The sequence below is a fragment of the Dicentrarchus labrax genome, unplaced genomic scaffold, assembly GCF_905237075.1.
Source record: "Dicentrarchus labrax unplaced genomic scaffold, dlabrax2021, whole genome shotgun sequence".
NCBI classification, from domain to species: Eukaryota; Metazoa; Chordata; class Actinopteri; family Moronidae; genus Dicentrarchus; species Dicentrarchus labrax.
The window spans coordinates 9,369,040-9,387,150 of record NW_026136701.1 but is presented as its reverse complement, the minus strand read 5'-3'; the positions used below and the strand labels follow the sequence as shown (position 1 = coordinate 9,387,150).

The 18,111-nt window shown below is 39.9% G+C and overlaps 1 protein-coding gene and 1 long non-coding RNA gene across 4 annotated transcripts; one reads left to right on the top strand and one right to left on the bottom strand.

Moving 5' to 3' along the window:
• Window positions 1-772: 772 nt before the first annotated feature.
• Window positions 773-12,141, bottom strand: LOC127363443 (uncharacterized). 2 transcript variants are annotated; one of them, XR_007884867.1, is made up of 3 exons: window positions 11,909-12,141; window positions 10,215-10,280; window positions 773-8,696 (listed from the first exon to the last, which is right to left on the bottom strand). It is a non-coding gene; the product is annotated as an uncharacterized LOC127363443 (long non-coding RNA). The 2 variants fall into 2 exon arrangements; XR_007884869.1 differs by lacking the exon at window positions 10,215-10,280.
• Window positions 12,142-12,213: 72 nt separating this feature from the next.
• Window positions 12,214-18,111, top strand: bcl6ab (BCL6A transcription repressor b). 2 transcript variants are annotated; one of them, XM_051378823.1, is made up of 9 exons: window positions 12,214-12,305; window positions 13,958-14,129; window positions 14,347-14,568; window positions 14,661-15,533; window positions 15,625-15,752; window positions 15,875-16,042; window positions 16,129-16,259; window positions 16,352-16,489; window positions 16,697-18,111. In XM_051378823.1, the coding sequence occupies exons 1-9, from the start codon at window positions 12,275-12,277 to the stop codon at window positions 16,838-16,840; spliced, it is 2,007 nt and encodes a 668-aa protein (XP_051234783.1). In that variant the 5' UTR covers window positions 12,214-12,274; the 3' UTR covers window positions 16,841-18,111. The 2 variants fall into 2 exon arrangements, with proteins under 2 accessions (XP_051234783.1, XP_051235621.1); XM_051379661.1 differs by lacking the exon at window positions 12,214-12,305 and adding an exon at window positions 13,524-13,641.

Here is an 18,111-nt window from a genome sequence, read left to right as displayed (position 1 = left end):
GGGAAGCAACGTCGGGGAATGAGAGGAGGGTCGAGACGGGACGGGCTTATGGAGAGGGTCCCTTAGCAACAAAATGGACGAGCTAACGGAGCCACCCGGAGTACCGTGAATGCAGTCTGATGTGTTTCACTGAGACATGGCTGCACAGGGACATTACGGACCAGATCGTGGATGGCTTCTACACCGTCCGGGCTGAAGTCCTGTGGGATTTCACTTGTTGCAGGTAAACGCAGAAGAAGAAATTGTTGCAGGAAGTGTGCAAATCGGAGTAGTGTGTGACGACATGGACATTTTTGAGGGGAAATAAACTTTTTTTCGTCGTGAAGGCATTATCTCCGTGATCGATTATTCTGGGATTTCGGTGAAGCGAGTGGTGGAAAAACAGGTAGGCGACAGTACTGTTTTGTACGATTTCTGCACAACGTATGAGTTGAAAAGGCATATTGTTGTCACGTAAGGGCCCTGATCATGTTGCACAGACATTTTAATTGTATTTTGTGTCAGTTAAGAGGAGCAAAAGGCACTCTTTAGGATATGCCCCCAAGAAGTGTATTATAACTAACTGGGAGCTCTGGCCATTAGCTGCAGGATCTCCAGTTTTCTAGAACCAATTCTGGTCGTTCTTTTTCCTATCGACAGTACTCGGTGACCTGTAGTGATCAAGACTAGGGTAAAAATCTGCCGAAGTTCCCCTTTAATCTGTTGTACAGAGAAATTGGTGGAGACGATTGCAAAAAAACAATACAATAGTAATTATGAAAAATTCAACAAATCAGAATCAGAAATACTTTATTGATCCCCGGGGGGAAATTTGTTTGAAAATGTTAAACAAATTGCAAGACAGCACAATTTCATTCTCATATTTTATTGTAAAAAGTGTATTGTAACAAAACAAGCTTTGTTTTACTGAAAAATATAGATAAATAGATGCAAGGCAAAACACCAGAGGGGATTTTTCTTTACGACCATAGTAACGTAAAAGCCTATTTCATTGATAAATTAACTCAACTTCCTCTGCAGTTGTCCCAGAGCGAGTTGGATGTTGAAAACACAATGGCATTTGGTGTGTAAGGAAGAATCCAAGTACTAAAACATCAAAAGCTTCAGTGCAATATGGATGATTAAAAGCATAACATCTGCTCTTAGTGACACTCCCTTTTTTCCAAGATGCAGCAGCATTCCTGAAACTGAAAGCACATATATTATAACTGTCAGGCAAAAAAACAAGCCACGTGAATCCCCCACAGAGCCCTGCAGAGAGGGGCAGATATGTGCTGCTGGGAAATATCGTATTTTCTAAACAGCAGTATAAGATTTTAAAATACCCATCTGTCTAGCATTGACTTAGGTTATACATTAACCCCATTTTCAAATACCTCCACTGCAGCGCCTGTTTGTTCCTTCACCTGTTTTTCAAGGGCAGATGTTTCCCTTTTAGAACGTGTAATAAATCACAAGTTGTTGGAGCAACTGAAAAGACCAAACAACACTCATATTCCAAACGTGCTTTAGTGAGAGGATAATGCACCTTCTTGTTTTCTTCACTTGCCAGCTCTTATCTCAGGTGCTGGTACTGCAAACACACACAGAGAGAGAGAGAGAGAGAGAGAGAGAGAGAGAGAGAAAGGAAACTAGAAACTCATAGTCAGAACCTGGACGTCTCTGTTGGTGCTAAAGCTGCCATGAAGAAAAGGATTCATGTTTTGGATAAGAGATTATCTCACCCCATCACAATAGCAGTGGGTCATTTTGCACCAGCTGGGCTCAATGAATCACATTTAACTCTCAGGTTGCAAAGTGATAGACATCAACAGGGGTAACGAAGAGACAGCCCTAATGATGCATTTGTCCACCATTAGCATGCTGCTGGGCTGATCTCCTGGAGACATCCAATGAAAGAGACGGGATAACATGCACATTACCAGCATGCGATGATGTCGTATGGCTCATGCTTCAAATGCAAACCCCTGCTTAAGGTCGAGGCTCTGTGGCTTGAACATGCATGAAATGCTTTTTGGTTACCAGCAGGCAGCCGGACCTGACAGCAGTTTCCACTGACAACATGAACAGGGGAGATGTTGTCAGCAAGATGTATGATAAAAAGTGGAAATGTCAGACATCACACAGAGGAAGCCGTGAGGGAACGATTACTATGGTTACAATGTAATTTAATTTTTTTCCTGCTCTTCTCAGCATTTCAGAAGAAAAGCAAATCATTACTCTGTGATTATTGTTATTTCCTCTTCTATGTCAAGGTCTGCAATCAGAAGGGTCGTGCGTTTACCATTTGTGCAATTTCATGTATTTGATAAAGAATAGCATTTTATTTTGTGTTATAAATTTACTTTTTTAAATGTGGAGAGCAAAGTTCATTGACACTTTAGGGACTGTAGATAAATGATTAGGAGAGGGGAGGGTTCAGAAATATGCAAAAAATAATGTAAATGTGTCATATTAAATGACATCTTGTTTCAGAAATAAAAAGGCTGGAATATTCTGGCATTTGTTCATTTCCATTAGGTGATTTGCTTTCTATGTGAAAACGATTACTCCATTCACATATTAAGGCTTAAATTTGAAAACACCATCTAAAATTCTTTGCACGGTTCTAGTTATTAATGCAAAATGAACTGTAATGGTATTAATGATTGTAAGTATTTTGAGATATTGCGGATATTCACCCCAATAATTTTCATACAGTCCCTTAGTTGAAATTACCTGCTGTAATAATGGTTTTTGACTGACAGCAAAAGCAAGAATATCTCTTGAGATATCTGTTGTATAACCTTAGCAAACAGTAACAATGTTTGCCTGTCCTTAGAGCTCCATGTTTCCACTTCACTCTTCTTTGGTATGCAGACTTTCCTCCCTCTTCCAACCCCATTTAGATTGTCTGCTATGAAAGACAGTATTTCTTCACTGACTCACCAGCATGGGACGAGATTGAATTGCCGGCTTCTTCAGAGTTCACAAAGGTTATGTAATTCACACATCACATTCGAATTAGCTGCTAATAAGTGTATTGGTCATATGACAAGTCCCTCAGTGGCTATCAGCTAATGGTGCTATCCATTTGTCTCGTAAATCCCCCGCCCGAGTTGCTCTGACGCGAGAACATGACGTAATTGCCTGGCTTGTACCACTTATAGCGCTCCAGTTTGTCTTTGGGCATTTGCTACACAACGAGTCAGAAAGAACATGGACGCCACCAGTGCAGCAGCTGTCTTGTTATATTTTGTCTCGAGCCACCAGGGGCTTATTGTTAGCTATATTAGCCTATTTAGCAAACCAGCTTGAAAACAAAACTTTACATTGTGTTGCACGCACAGCAACACCATGCAATGCATAAATTGGTGACCGGACTAAAGCAGCAATGTAAACAAGTGTGTAAGAGCATTTAAAATCGACATTAAAATGACCAACGTAGTACAAATACAAAGAAAATACATCTCAATATGGGCGCAACCATCTTTGTTTTGCGGGTCGTACGTTCACCCTCATTCAGCTCGGTGTACTGTGAGGAGCCCCGAGTGGAACGGTCGATATTACGACCAAAAGGGGGTGTGTCTCGGTGAAATGTCGCGACATTTCTGCCCTTTGTAGGTTCTCACTTTTCATACAGTGGATTTTTTGAGCCATATGAACCTATATAATGATAATCTAAATAATGTTACTATTACATACAGTAAGTCAAAGAAATCCAAATCTCTTTGGGCATAAATATTTTATATGAATGAATCACTGCACAACAATTGCTGTATTTCCCAAAGGAGGTCACCTGACTACAATTACTCACAGACGAGCAGCGATCATTTGCACTCTGGTGAACTGCTTAGGGAGCAGATACAATAATAACATCCCAACAATATGGAGCAGGAAATACAATCCTCCCTTTGAGAAGCCTATCAGCCTATTTTTCTGTCAGAAAGGAGTTGATTCATCATTATGGGATTCTTTGATGACACTGGTGCATTATTGCTGGTTAAGGGTCATTATATTATTAAAGGCAATACACTCAATATAATTCAATCCAATATAACATCACAAACTATGGCCTCATTTCACTGCTCAGCTGCAATACAGTGGAACATGTTTAAGCACTCTTTTTGACATGTGACCCTTTTTATCATCAATGACATGGTCTCATACCATGTTTTGCTTTGTGGTAAACCGCATTTAATTCCTTTGTCTAAATGACATTACTGATTTAAATACAGATTGAACAAAAACATGGTGCTGAATTACAGCTCAGTTAATCTATATCCTGTAAATATATATGCAGCTTGTTAGTAAAATAATGCCAAACATGTAGGTGAAAGGGCATCTCAGTCCACAACTGTACAGTATGTGGAATATGTAAAGGAAATAGTAACTTTAATGTAATCAGTCGCTCTCTGAACAAAGTCTTGGCCATACATCATTAAATGCCCTCAATTGTATTTTTAATTCATTCACAATAATTTCAGTCAGCCTAGGATTTATATTCTTGTAATTTTCTTCCTGCAGTCCCACATTAGCATTTCCCGTGTGTAGTTTACAAAATGCAGAGCAAACATGCACAAAAACCAGCAGGCTGCCCTCCAACATTATCCAGAGACACTGTTTAGATTTCAGTGACATTCACACAACTGCCCACTTGAATTTGTGTTGTTCTTTTAAACATATCTCTGGGAAGAAGAGAACAAATCAAACTGGTTTTGTTATCACAATGGGCAAAACAGCACAGTGTTGGGGAAACAAAGAAATAGGGAAACAGCGGAGTGCAGTGAAATTCTGCTGTGTAACATCGTATAGTAACACATCTGAAATCAAGCTAGATTGTATGCATTGGATGTGCATGTGACTAGTTGGTTGACTGTTGGCACTCCCTTATCTGCTACAGTATGTAGCAGTATGCAGCAGATAAGGACGGTGTATAGCGGATACACACACAGACAAACGTACATTTTTTTTTCTCCTTTAAAAAGTGTGCAGACTTTATTATAGAAGAATTTTTAAATAACAGGACTACAAATGACAAATTCCAACGCTTTCATGACTGTGAATGCTGCAATAGGACAGCCTTATCTGCACGTTTACAGCAGAAAACACACATTTTCAGCACCTCCATACACTTCCACATTGACCTCTGGGAGCTGCCCGGTCATCTTCTGTTGCCCTGTCGGTAGCCGAGGTGCTGTCAGGACACTCTGAACCACTTGTTGAGGTTAAATCTGATCGTAGTCATTTTCCTCATCCAAATTTTCCCATCTGCTCTGTTGTGAAGGTAAATTTCCAAAGCTAAACGGCTGGAGATGCACCCAGGATCAAATTATAACCTCCCCTCATTCTATCACATGCATTCACACACATATGCTCACACAGACACACTGACACACACACCACTTGTTTCTATACAGCCCTGCCCCTCCCCCGTCCTTTTCCCCGAGGCTTTGCCATAAAACAACAAGGGAATCCGCCATGGTGACACGGTGTACCCTGGTACTTTTCCACAGAAAACATGTAGTGAGAGTGTTGCAATACTTGTTTGTATTGACTTTGCACATTTATTTCCTCACATTCCATATAGTCACGTTAGATGATGCTGAATTCTTCCCACAGTGAAGCTGTTTTGCCCCCCCCAAGTAGGAATTGGCTGCTAATGAGCGTCAGAACTTTTCCATCCTTGGTATCATGGTAACAATCTTCATTTATACAGCTCATATTCAGAACAGGGTTACAAAACAGGATCAAATTGTGGACATTAAAGTCAAGTGAGGATTAAAACGAAAAAATACAATATGGCAAATGTGATCTTGTTAGGCCGGTGCTAACTTTAATCTTTGTCATTTAATAAGTTTTCCATTAACTTCTACTAAGAAGTGCGTGTCAGACAGTGACACATCACTTTCTATATAGCTGGATACATGTGGTGATCCTTAGCCCATAAGAACCCAGACCCATTTTTCTTGAAAGAAAATGATGGGGGATATACCAACTCATAGAACACATTTCTGATGTTTTTTCTTTTTAAATGTCAAATATTTGTTTTGTGACATATAAGTCACAATGGGTGTTTTTGGTAAATAAATACCTTGGTAAATAAATACCTTAATAATTTGACATTCATTTTTGTTTATATTTCTTCAAATATACTTTAAATTGAACAACAGGGCATATATTAATTCTAAATAATTGAAACAGTGAAATTAATTGAGAGGCTTATTACCTTTTTTGTTATTGTGACACAGGCGTCACATCAGATTTTCAGTTAAAAGCCCGATGTGACGTATACGTCACAGCAACATTTTAGTAACTTGTTTTATATTATTTTGTTCGGGAAATATGGTCAGAACAGATTAAATGCAATACAGGACATACTATTAAAGCATTAGAATTGTTAAATGGGTTTAAACTTACATTAGTATCAAAAAACAAGCTTTTTGAATTCAGCCATTTCCTTTATTTCTGTCATTTCTGTCATTTCAGTCACACCCACATTTTGGAGGGGACACTTTCCTGTCACAGTCACATGATTGTCATATGACCACCATACCAGGATGTTTTGTAGATGTCACTTAGGGACTTAATGAGTTAAAGTCTAGCATAAAGCTGTATATGGAAGATTCAAGGACATTTAAAGTGTTTGTGACACACGTGTCACCATGGGTTCTTATGGGATTTATAGTTGACCTTTCCTCTGCATGTATAATCCATTTAGCCACTTACAACTGAGGATGCATTCTGTGCTTTTGTGCAACAAAGCCACCATTCATGTATCCCCTTTAAGCATTTTATTTGAGGTTGGACCACGAGGACATGAGTTGTTGTCCTCAAATGATCTGAAACCAATGAGACGATCCAATATTGTGATTTATATTTTGGTCGGTGTTGAAGAACATTGCAGACTGGCCTCATTTTACTTCAGCAAACACTGTCAGGAACTCATTGTACAGTGGGAATGTTGAATCTAAATTAATGTTTAATGAATGTTTTTTTTTTTTTTTTACTTGCCTGCAACATATTTCACTAACTTTGCTCTTGCAAATTCATTGCTGTTATGATCTTGTGCTCAGATGAACCAGGATGTAACAGCAATGCTCTGACATCCTTCCAGTGCTAAAATTCCCTGTGCACCTGTAACAAAAACAAAAGCTCCATAAAATGCGGTTGACCCTTTTAGCAATAAATAATTAAAAAAAAAACACCCAAACATACAATACAAAGAGGGAATACAAAACGCAGGGTTTATAAGTCATATCAGAGAGAGAACTCAGTAGGCTAATGTCTGCACCAGAGAAGTACAGAGCCAAGCTGTCGAAACCACAGATATGAAAGTAATGAAGAGCAGGGTTCCTATTTGATGTTGAAGGAAAAAACTGTACTTTTCTCTGCTCTAATATAAACTTATCTTCAACTGTAGAACGCCACATCAGAGGATATGAAGATAAAATGTGTTCTGAAATACTGAGAGATAGAGTTAACCAAGTTTCATTTGACCAGAGCGCATCTTAAAACATGTTTAATTTTACCACACGTGGTTAAAAAACGTGGTCAGAATGCTGCTGTAAGCATAATGGTAGCAGCCGTAGGGCTAGCAGTAAAAGGGGTTGTTTGATTTAGTTCTGTAAGCCAATTTAGGTGTCTTAGTGAGGTAACTAACAATTGTTTTAATAAAAGCCACTTTTTTTGCTTGTCAGACAGTAGTTAAAATGTCCGTTACAGTTTCCTAATGTTTTCAATTAGCAATCAGTATTTTTTTAAAACCCAAACATATTGATTTCAGATATGGGTATGTTTACCTGAAAAATGACTCAGCCCTACTGTGCTCTCAGATTATCCATACTCTCATTGAAATTAAGATTCAAGAACACCAATAGACAACTCACACACACACACACACACTTGATAATACTTGTTAATCACACTTCAGGTAAAATATTACCCCACTATCTGTGAAGGACCATGGATTATTGGCAGTTTGACACCGCAGTGTATTTGGTGAGTCAGGGTCATATGCAGTTCAACAATTATTATGCAAAGAAGGCCTACCACCTGCAGTTTAAATATATACTGCTCAGTAAGCCGCACACAGACAGTTTGAAAGCAGTTCAAAGTTCACTATGTTTAGCTCACATGCATTTTCCATATTCAGTGTTTCATGGGTTATGCAGTGTAAAGTTCATCAACAGCTGCTGAAAAATGACACTGAACTTTGAGCTATATATAAATACGGGTCAGGTATTTTCAGGCGTCTCGTTTTACCTCTTATACGCTTTGATCATCATAAACAAGCTTTATATTTTTAGGTTTTTTTGCATGTCTGTGGAGATTTTATGAAATCTTGCAAACACAGGTACATCTTGCAAGACTTTTTTCTGTCGTGCATGCTGCTCCCCAAATTCAAGTGCATGCTCCTGGTTGAACTGAAATGCCTACTTCCCTCCTCAGGCCACATGTCAGAGAAGACTGAACTAGTTTAAGACTCATATTTTACTGATGTGACCTTTGATCCTTGTCAAGCAACCATGTGCCTGGGTCATGTTTTGGGACAGGCACGTTGATATCCGTCTGAGTCTAGGGCCCCCAGGTCAGCGGAGTTCATGTGAGGAGGTGGGGAGAAGGAGACAGGAACAGCAACAAATCTTTTCCAGGGTTGGCTGGCAAAATCCCAGTCAGTGTTGTTTTCATGACATGCATTCTTTAGCAGGGCTACGCTGAAAATGAAAAAAGGATGTTTGTTTGATGTATGGGAAACAGACACACACAATCATAAATAAACAGCATGTTTTTATGTGGATCTTTCTTCAACTTTTGTGGTTTTAAAAAGCTGTTTAAATGGGCATTTCATAACTATTAGTTCACTTGTAAGTGCTACTCAGTAGCCATGTTTCCATCAACGTATTTTTATGCGAATTTTGATGTATTGCATTAGAAAAGGTTGATGGAAACGGCAACATTTGTAAAAAAAGAATGAATAAGCCTAATGGGACATGGATCTGACACAGTGAACATTTAACTCACGGCTGCTCATTGCTCCCATGGCTCTATAGTACATCCATTATCGCTCCACACAGAGCTAATGATAGCTTCCTCACATTAATTCATGAAACAAATGCATTATGTTTTACGGGTTGGGGTTTGATTAGCGCACTTTTTATTACATCTTCTTCTTCTTCTTCTGGTTTCCTGACTGGACAATTGACGCCGCCTACTGCTCATCATGATGAACCAACTCCTTTTGGGTTTAAATTTGCTAAACATTTGGATGGAATGACGGCTAGTGAACATATTCTCTAGCTTTTGTGGCACTTCCTAAAGTTTTTTAAAATAACCCTGATGATGTCATAGTGATGTCAGAGTTATTTTGTTGTGGGCTTGGAGACTACAGATGTCTAAGAAAAATAAAGACTGGACTTTGAAAGAAGTCATAATTTATCTGGAAAGGAGAAGCACAGACTATCAAGTTGCATCATGGTATATGTAGGATCCAGTATTTGGTACTAAAAGTCTGGATATCTCTTCATCGCTTTGACTGTGACTGTTCTTTTAAAAATCTGTCTCTTGAAAGCCCCACAACATCATGGAAGTGCAATAATAAATCACTGGAGTGCCCCTTTAATTCCTCTTAATCAACTATTTAACACAGAGTACAAAACCTGTGTTTATCTCTGTTAACAATTGCAATAACAGATTTTTTTTTCCTTCAGCAGATTGAGGTGATATTTTTTTGTGGTGCAGAAAAATCAGGCTTCTTGCAAGAAAAGCACAACAGACTGGCAGACAGTTATTCTGCAAAACCAACCAGAAGCACCATGTTTGTGTGATTATGTTGATTAGACTCCTAAATGTACGACATCTACCACAAACGGCAGTTTATTTGCTCCACATCTGCTTTGACTTATCTGCTATTGCACTGCACTAAACCCCTAATGTGACTTTAAAGATGCTGCACTGATACAAGCAAGGAAAAGGCTGACTGATCAAATCTATGCATCCTCTTGCCTGCAAATAAACAACTAAACCAGGAAATCAGACGTTTATTTTCTGCCAGGTTCGCCTACTGACTGAACAAGTTTTGCCTTTTCTCATTCAGAACAGAAAACATCGCTTCTCTCAAAGGATGTGAAGATGAACAACCCACAGAAACTTGGGCCACTAAAGATAACCGCAGGGGAAAAACATCTAGAGTGAAAACATTAACTAGAAATAGACCTCTTTGTTGCCATAGCCACCTGTACAGCTGTAATTTAGACCCGTTGAGCTGCTCTGCACATTTATTTCATGTGGAAAGATTCAGTCTGAGAGAGAGAGAGAGAGAGAGAGAGAGAGAGAAGGGTGATAATGTTGCATTAACATAATATTTGGGGAACAATTTAATCTAATTTTAACTCTTTTCTACTTAATGCCATCAGTTGTTTGCTGTACCAACATGAGCATCTGATCATCATATGCACAAGCCCTCTGTTGGCTCACATATTGACAAGAAAGTGTACAATGTACTGTATGCAAAATAAACATGAATGAAGTCCACACTCTATGATCAAGCCTAAATGTTTTATTTCATTGACAGACATGTTCAGTGAAGTCACAATTACTAGCTGTAGTTCTCTTTCTTTTCCTCCCACTGGTCAAACCTGCTTGAATATTTGTTTAGCAAGGTCTCAATAAAGCTCACCAGTGAGAGTGAAAGGTTATTCTATACATTCACAAACAACAACAACCTGAAAACACAGGGTTTGTGTGGTTTACATTAGATATAAATCTGGAAGTGAAATAGGGATAAAAACTGTCATGTTATATGTGCTTGCTTATAATGTGCCATAATTAAACACAAAGGGAATTTAAAACACAAAAACAACGAGTGACACTTAATAATTTGTAAGATAAGGTATGATCATATGCACATATTTTTCTATAAAAAAGCCTGCTCATCATATTCAAGAATTAACTTTAAAACATACTATGCAGAGAGGAGCTGATGTTAACATAAAGTTAACATAACATAATAATAGGTTATAGATTAGATTATGCTAACACTTATAAAACACACAGGATATTGAATAATTTCTAAGGAACTAGTAAAACACATAAAAATAGTAACAAAAATACGAGGACGTCACAATTAAAAATTAGCAATGCTGATTTGTGCCATGTAGCAGCTGATTTGAAGTTAGTCGTGAGTGAGTCATTAAGAACATGTTCCACACAGGCCCAGTTACATAGTACACTAAATATCAGTCTGTTCTCCATTATCTCGTTATTATCATAGATGATTTACTACGTACAGTAGTTCTTGGTTCAGGGTTATTCAGGAAAGTCCTGTTAGCTTTTCATTAAATAGCAGTTTGTTCTTGATTTGTTGACTCTTTCATTGGTAAGTACTCAGGATTTTGCTACCCAGAATAAAAATATAGCTGCAATGGCGAGACAGGAAGTGGTGGGAACATAGATGAGTGCAAGTGAACCTTTAGGAGAGTTCAGGACTTTACACACACACACACAGACACACACACATTCTATAACCTATATGCCTGACATTAAAAATAGGCTTCATAGCAGTTACTGTATGTAAGACAGGACACACACTCACACTCAGCTGTGAGATCACAATAAATCATCAGTACTGCAGAATTTCCCAGGCAAATCAAATATTCTACTTAAAGATATAAATAAAGTATATACATAAATAGTCCAGTATAGACAAAAGTGTTTCACTCATAAGTGTTCTTGATCAGTTTTATACAGATGAAGCTACACAGTTTAATCAGCATTTCAACTTTAACTGGCTGCTGAAGTGCAGCTATTTAGAGCGGGCAAAAAGTGAAATTAAACACTTGACTCAAACATGTGGTGAAGAAATGTTAAAGAAAAAAACACTAAAAGGGGGATATTGTATTTCGAATTATTAGAAGATAAGATGACTGACTTTTCTCAACTCTTCGTGGCACCTCGGGCAGGTTTACAGCGACAACATGCTCTCATATTCCCCACGGTATTTTTAACTCGGTCAGCTGACCTTGCACTTGGGTCCATCCACCGCGTGGGGAGATAAAACTCACCACGAAACAAACTAAATAATTAATAAAACCTCACTAATCCCACAGAAATATTTAAGTAACAGTCGTAACCGAGCCGCTACGGGTTACACAGCACAAGACAGACGGCGCAGGGTTGAAATAATGTCTGTGGCGGTGAGCGGCTCCCCCGCCCCGCAGATAATGGTACAGTCCTGTGTTGAAATTCCGAGAATTGAGCTGCTGTGTTTCTTAGAACTGGATTCTCAGAACTGGTGATGCACAGAGTTTCGAGGAAACTTTTACAAGGTGACTTTTTTTCCTTCCTATTTTCTCAGCATTAGGTCAGAAGTGTAGTGAAGTAGCAGATGCTCATGTGGCCGCCTCGGCTGCTCATGGGCTGTGTTGTTGTTGTTTTTTACCCATTATTATGTGATTCCTTGAGCTAGAAGTGAACTAATGTTAACAGATTTGAAACACTGTTTGATTAGATATTGACAGCTGCACTGTCTTTGACTGGTTTTTGAGACGGAAGTACGACTTTAGGCTGTGTGGGGATTACATTTCATAAGTAGGATTTAATGTCGACTGTAAGACTGAAACAACCTGCAGTTTGGCGACGTTAACCTTTTTTGCCAGAGCAGCTGTTTTTACTGACATCCTTATTTATTTCACTTTTTATAGTTATATTTGACACAGGGCTTCCTATCAGACGGGTAAAAGTGGCTCAACAGGCTCGACCGGTCTGCTTCAGACAGCTCTTATTTTCTCTTTGCGCATTTCTTTTTTTTTTCTCGACATACACATACACATTTTCACTTCACTCAATGTCTCGAGCGCAGAGCCGACAGCTTCTCGACATTAGTTTCTAACCGGGGAAACACTTCCAGACAACCAAACTCCAGACATGACAGCTTAAACACTTTTATCTAAACTTGAACGGACTTGTGCTGGCCTGCTCGGTGTCTCACAGCCAAAGTTCCGCAGCAAACAAGCTAAACCACTCCTTGAAATCACGTCCTACATAAAAAACCATGCTCAGTCTCAGTCTTGATATTTTGCGGTTTAGAAAATAACTTGAGAGATTTTTTGGCTTAGCGGGAGGGGAGTAAATGTTAATGGGTTAAATGAGATGAGTTCTACTTATGTCGGGGGAACAGGAAACCTCTCTGTGTACTGGCAACCTAATCTGAGCAGCCAGGACGGAATGTGCTCAACGTCAAACACGTTTACAACCTACAGGCTGCCAGGAGCTGCAGTGTGTGTGTGTGTGTGTGTGTGTGTGTGTGTGCAGGCTGACAGCGGAGCACACACACACACACACACACACACACTGCACTGATTTACACTGTTATACTCTCATTTTATCTTTTAATGTCTGTGCTTCACATGGGCCTCCGAAATAACGAGACAGTTCTCAGTAATAACATGTCGATTGTGTAATAACGCCGCCATTAAGGTCCCATAAGAAGTAAGGCAAGGATCAAAACAGGTTTAGTCAGCCTACCTTTTACTTTTCGCTCTGCAATGCCGCCGCCTCTTGATAAAACACAGGCAGGACACTTGTCAGGTTCAAAAGCTTGTTTTGATTATAAGGCCTGAAGGCAGGTGGCTTGTATTAGCTGAGAGTATGAGCCGGACGGAGGTGATGAAATATCATTTATTATTGATTATCTTGCATAATTAAACAAATTGTTCATTTGTGTATAACTTATTGCATTTTAATTTATCTTGGCTTGTTGTGTGATTTTGCTTTTGCAAAGTTAAAGTCCAAATGTGCTGCAAATTAAAATGTATCTCTAATATCACTTTTTATTGTGCATATGTTATTATTTAGAAGTAAATTAATGCAACTTTTAACTTGAAAATATGGTTGATATTGATGGTTAGTGAACCTCTCTTATGTGCCTTTAGAGTCACTCATAATGAACACACTATTTATTGTTTGTGCCTTTGCTCAGATTTGGACAACATGGCCACAACTGCAGATGGCTGCATTCAATTCACACGCCACGCAGGTGACGTCCTGCTCAACTTCAACCGCCTCCGCAGCAGGAACATCCTGACTGATGTCACCATACAGGTGGACGGACTGCATTTTTATGCTCACAAGGCCATCTTGGTGGCCTGCAGGTACGCACCATCATGATATGTGACACAGTAGCTGTACCTAATGAAGGGATTCTAATTCTAGACCATATTTAATATTTCTTAGTTCAGTGAATCACCGCCCCTGACGCAGCCACACCATATAATTTTACCAAATAAATTAATTTTCTGTATTTAATGACTCTCATCTGTGCACATGCTCAACACTGTCTCCCCCTCTCTCTCTCTTGTTCTCTTACAGCGGCTTCTTTTATTCTGTGTTCATGAACCCTGAGAACTCAAACCTTAGTGCCATCAGCTTAGACCCCAAAGTGGACCCCAAGGGTTTTTCCATTCTGCTGGACTTTATGTACACATCCTGTCTGAACCTTAAGGACAGTCTGGTCCTGGCCACCATGAACACAGCCATCTACCTGCAGATGGAACATGTGGCCGACACTTGCCATAGATTTATCAAGTCCAGGTAAAGGAAAATAGAAAATAATGACAAGAAGCACTCTAATGTCTAAAGAGATCCGAGTCGGAGGTACTAACTTATTGAATATGTTTCTGCAGGCATCAGTCTGTTAATGTTGAAGAGGTACAGATCAACTCGTTGCATCTGGCTGAGGAGATCCCTGCTTTGAAGCTTGTCGATAAAAAAGAGCCAGACTTTCAAAACAACCACACATCGACCTCACCCCCTCTCCAGGATTGCAAGGGCTACATCCCCAATGTTTTCAGGGGGATCAACACCTCTGGCTCCTATCACGTCTATGGAGACCTCCATGCCCCTACCGGGAAGCTGGAAGCCTCCTATGTGGTCAGCGACCTTCCCAAAGGTGGCGCTTTGTCCCAGAAAAGATGCTCACAGGTACCCAGCACCAACATGGCTCACAATGAGTCCACCACCATCATCTCCCACGCTGTGCCATCCCACCCCAGTTTCCCCACCACTATCATCCGACCAGCAGGAGCCCGCGGGAGCCTTCAAAGGCCCGATACTCCAATGGAAGAAGACAGCATTCAGCATCCACAAACCAGCTGTCTAAGATTGTCTCCAGGTTTTATCAAAGGTGTGATTTGTAGCCCTCAGAGCCCCCTCAGATCTGACTGCCAACCAAACTCGCCCACTGAGTCCAACAGCAGCAGAAATGCCACACTGAGCCTCAAACAGCTCTCAGACTGTCCCAAAGACGCCAAGGCCCGCAACTGGAAGAAATACAAGTTGATCGTTATGAACCAAGCTCCCGATGAGAATGTAAAGGAGGCTCAGGGAGGCAGCGCTAAAGCTTCGGCCATGTCCCCTACGCCAAGCCCCTGCAGGAGTGGTGCAGCGGGTAGACACTGTGAGGTCCAGGCAGAAGAGGGAGCCAGGGAGCACAGAGAAGAAATTCTGATGTCGCAGAATAACGACAGCTGCAGCAGCAGCACCTGTAGCAGCATCAGGTAAACCTTCAGCTCATTTTGAGAACAATAAACTTGATAGAAAAGAAGAACTAAACTTTATATTAATCGCTGGTTGTGTTTCTGTGTGCAGCAACCGCAGATGCTCCTCCTGTGGCTGCGACAGCCCCCGGTGCATGGAAATGGGTCACCTTTCTCCTTTCTCATACAGCAGAGATGACATAACCAAACTACACTCAGAGTACTCCTCCTCCAGCTGTGGTAGGTGGACTCACACAAGTCCCATACTATTATCCTGTATATAAATTAAAACCAGTGATTTGGGAGGATTATTTTTAACAAAATAATTTAATTCCCTTTGATTTTATTGCTTCTTTCTACAGAAAACAACACCTACTTCTGCAACGGATGTGACTCCAAGTTCATAGAGGAAGACTCCCTAAAGGACCACATGGTCCAGGTCCACAGTGACAAGCCATACAAGTGCGACTGCTGCCAGGCTGCCTTCCGCTACAAGGGCAACCTGGCCAGCCACAAGACCGTTCACACCGGTAAGATTAAGCATTCCTATAAGTGGCATCAAATTAACTTAATGGATGTGACTGTGTCATTCATTGCACAACCTGCTGCTCTTAAGGTGCAAAGCCCTACCGCTGCAACATCTGTGGTGCCCAGTTCAACCGACCAGCCAACCTCAAGACCCACACCCGCATCCACTCTGGAGAAAAGCCATACAAGTGTGAGACATGCGGCTCCAGATTTGTCCAGGTGAGAAAAAAAAAACCCATAGCCACATCTTCAGGAGAGCGTTGCAGCCTTTAAGTGTATGTATTTTAATAAATCATATCATTGTCCTCCAGGTGGCCCATCTTCGTGCCCATGTGTTAATTCACACAGGAGAGAAGCCGTACCCTTGTGAGATCTGTGGAACGCACTTCCGCCACCTTCAGACGCTCAAGAGCCACATGCGTATTCATACCGGAGAGAAGCCTTATCATGTAAGCTTCGTCAGTCCTACATCCTTATCCACTGTGGCTGCTGGCTAAAAAGAGAGTAATCCCTTCCCCCCTATGATCTGTGTGCCTATCAATAGTTATAAGTACTGAGTAGTAATCCTGGAGTGCTATCAGCTATAGCTGTGGGGGCTGGTGCGTCACACTGTCTATTTGAAAAGTGATTCTGAATTATTTTTTCCTTTTCCTCAGTGTGAAAAATGTGACCTCCACTTCAGACACAAGAGTCAGCTGAGGCTTCACCTGCGACAGAAGCACGGCGCAGTCACTAACACCAAGGCTCAGTATCACAGGACGCCCAGCAACATCAGCACAGGGCTGGTGAGCTCCTGTTGAGCCCGTCTGCGGTCCCGTCTGCGGTCCCGTCTGTCAGTTTTGTTTTCCTTTTGCATCGGCTGCCATGTTGTCAAAAAGATTTTAATTTTTTACTGAAACATAAATACTATATATATGTATATAGATATACATATATATATTTATAATATATGCCCTTTATGCATTTGTATATGATGCATATTACTTAATGTAAGCTCTGTGGTATTTCAAAGGTTGTAGAAGTTTATGCTTTCGTTATGAATGAATGTCTAACAACAGAATGTATATTTTGAATGTGAATTTGAGCTGGTATTTCTCTGTTTTGCAAATCACTTAACAGAATGTTAGCATTGAAGGACATTCCTCTTTCTCATTTGGATCGAGAATCACTGTTACAGTTTTGCTTTAGGTATTGGTTTGAATTTGCCCAGTAATGTGGTCACACTATATGCAGTTATTTTTCATTAGGTTGTTTTTTGTAAATAAGATAATATATATTTTTAGATGGCCATCTGCTGGCAGAGTACAAATATATTTACGTTAAGTTTGTTTTTCTTACGTGCAGTGAGCCTCACTGACTGTCAGTAACACAAGGGCAAGTTATTTTGCCATTTCAAAGTTTGCGGTACGTATTGTGATATGTACAGATTGTTATTCATTTAATAATTGCTATGTACATATTTTCTTTTTTGCAATCATTTGTAGGGTCTTGTTGGTATTTTGCACATACTCATGCTGTAATTCATATATTTTCATACTTTTCACTCAAATAGATCTACTTAAAATGTTGTTGACATGTTGAAATTGTTCATTCGACCTGTATTCTTATTTATATTCTAACTTTCCTTTGCTCTATTGTATTACAAGTTGGTGCTGCAATGATCCATTTTCCCCAGCGGGATCATTCAGGATTGATCGTATTGTATCTCACCTTATGTATTATAGTGCACTCGTATGAACCAGTATATTCATAGTGCCTTACATTCACACTCTTCTGTTGGTGATCTTTGCAGACTATCAATACATTATAAGTTTGATAAAACAAAAGCCCGGTAGTTAAAAGCGGTTTTGTGATGCACATCACATTTGGTACGTTGCTCTATTGTCATGTGTATGCATGTCAGGTACTGTTTGTTTTGGAAGCTGATAATCTGTTATGTGTAGCTCTTAAAATGCAGATACACCAGGCCTCAAGCTAAAAAATGCTCAGGAATATTAGTAATATGTAAGCAAAAGTCTTTGTAATTGCAGATTACATATATATTACATGAAAATAAAATGTACATAATGTA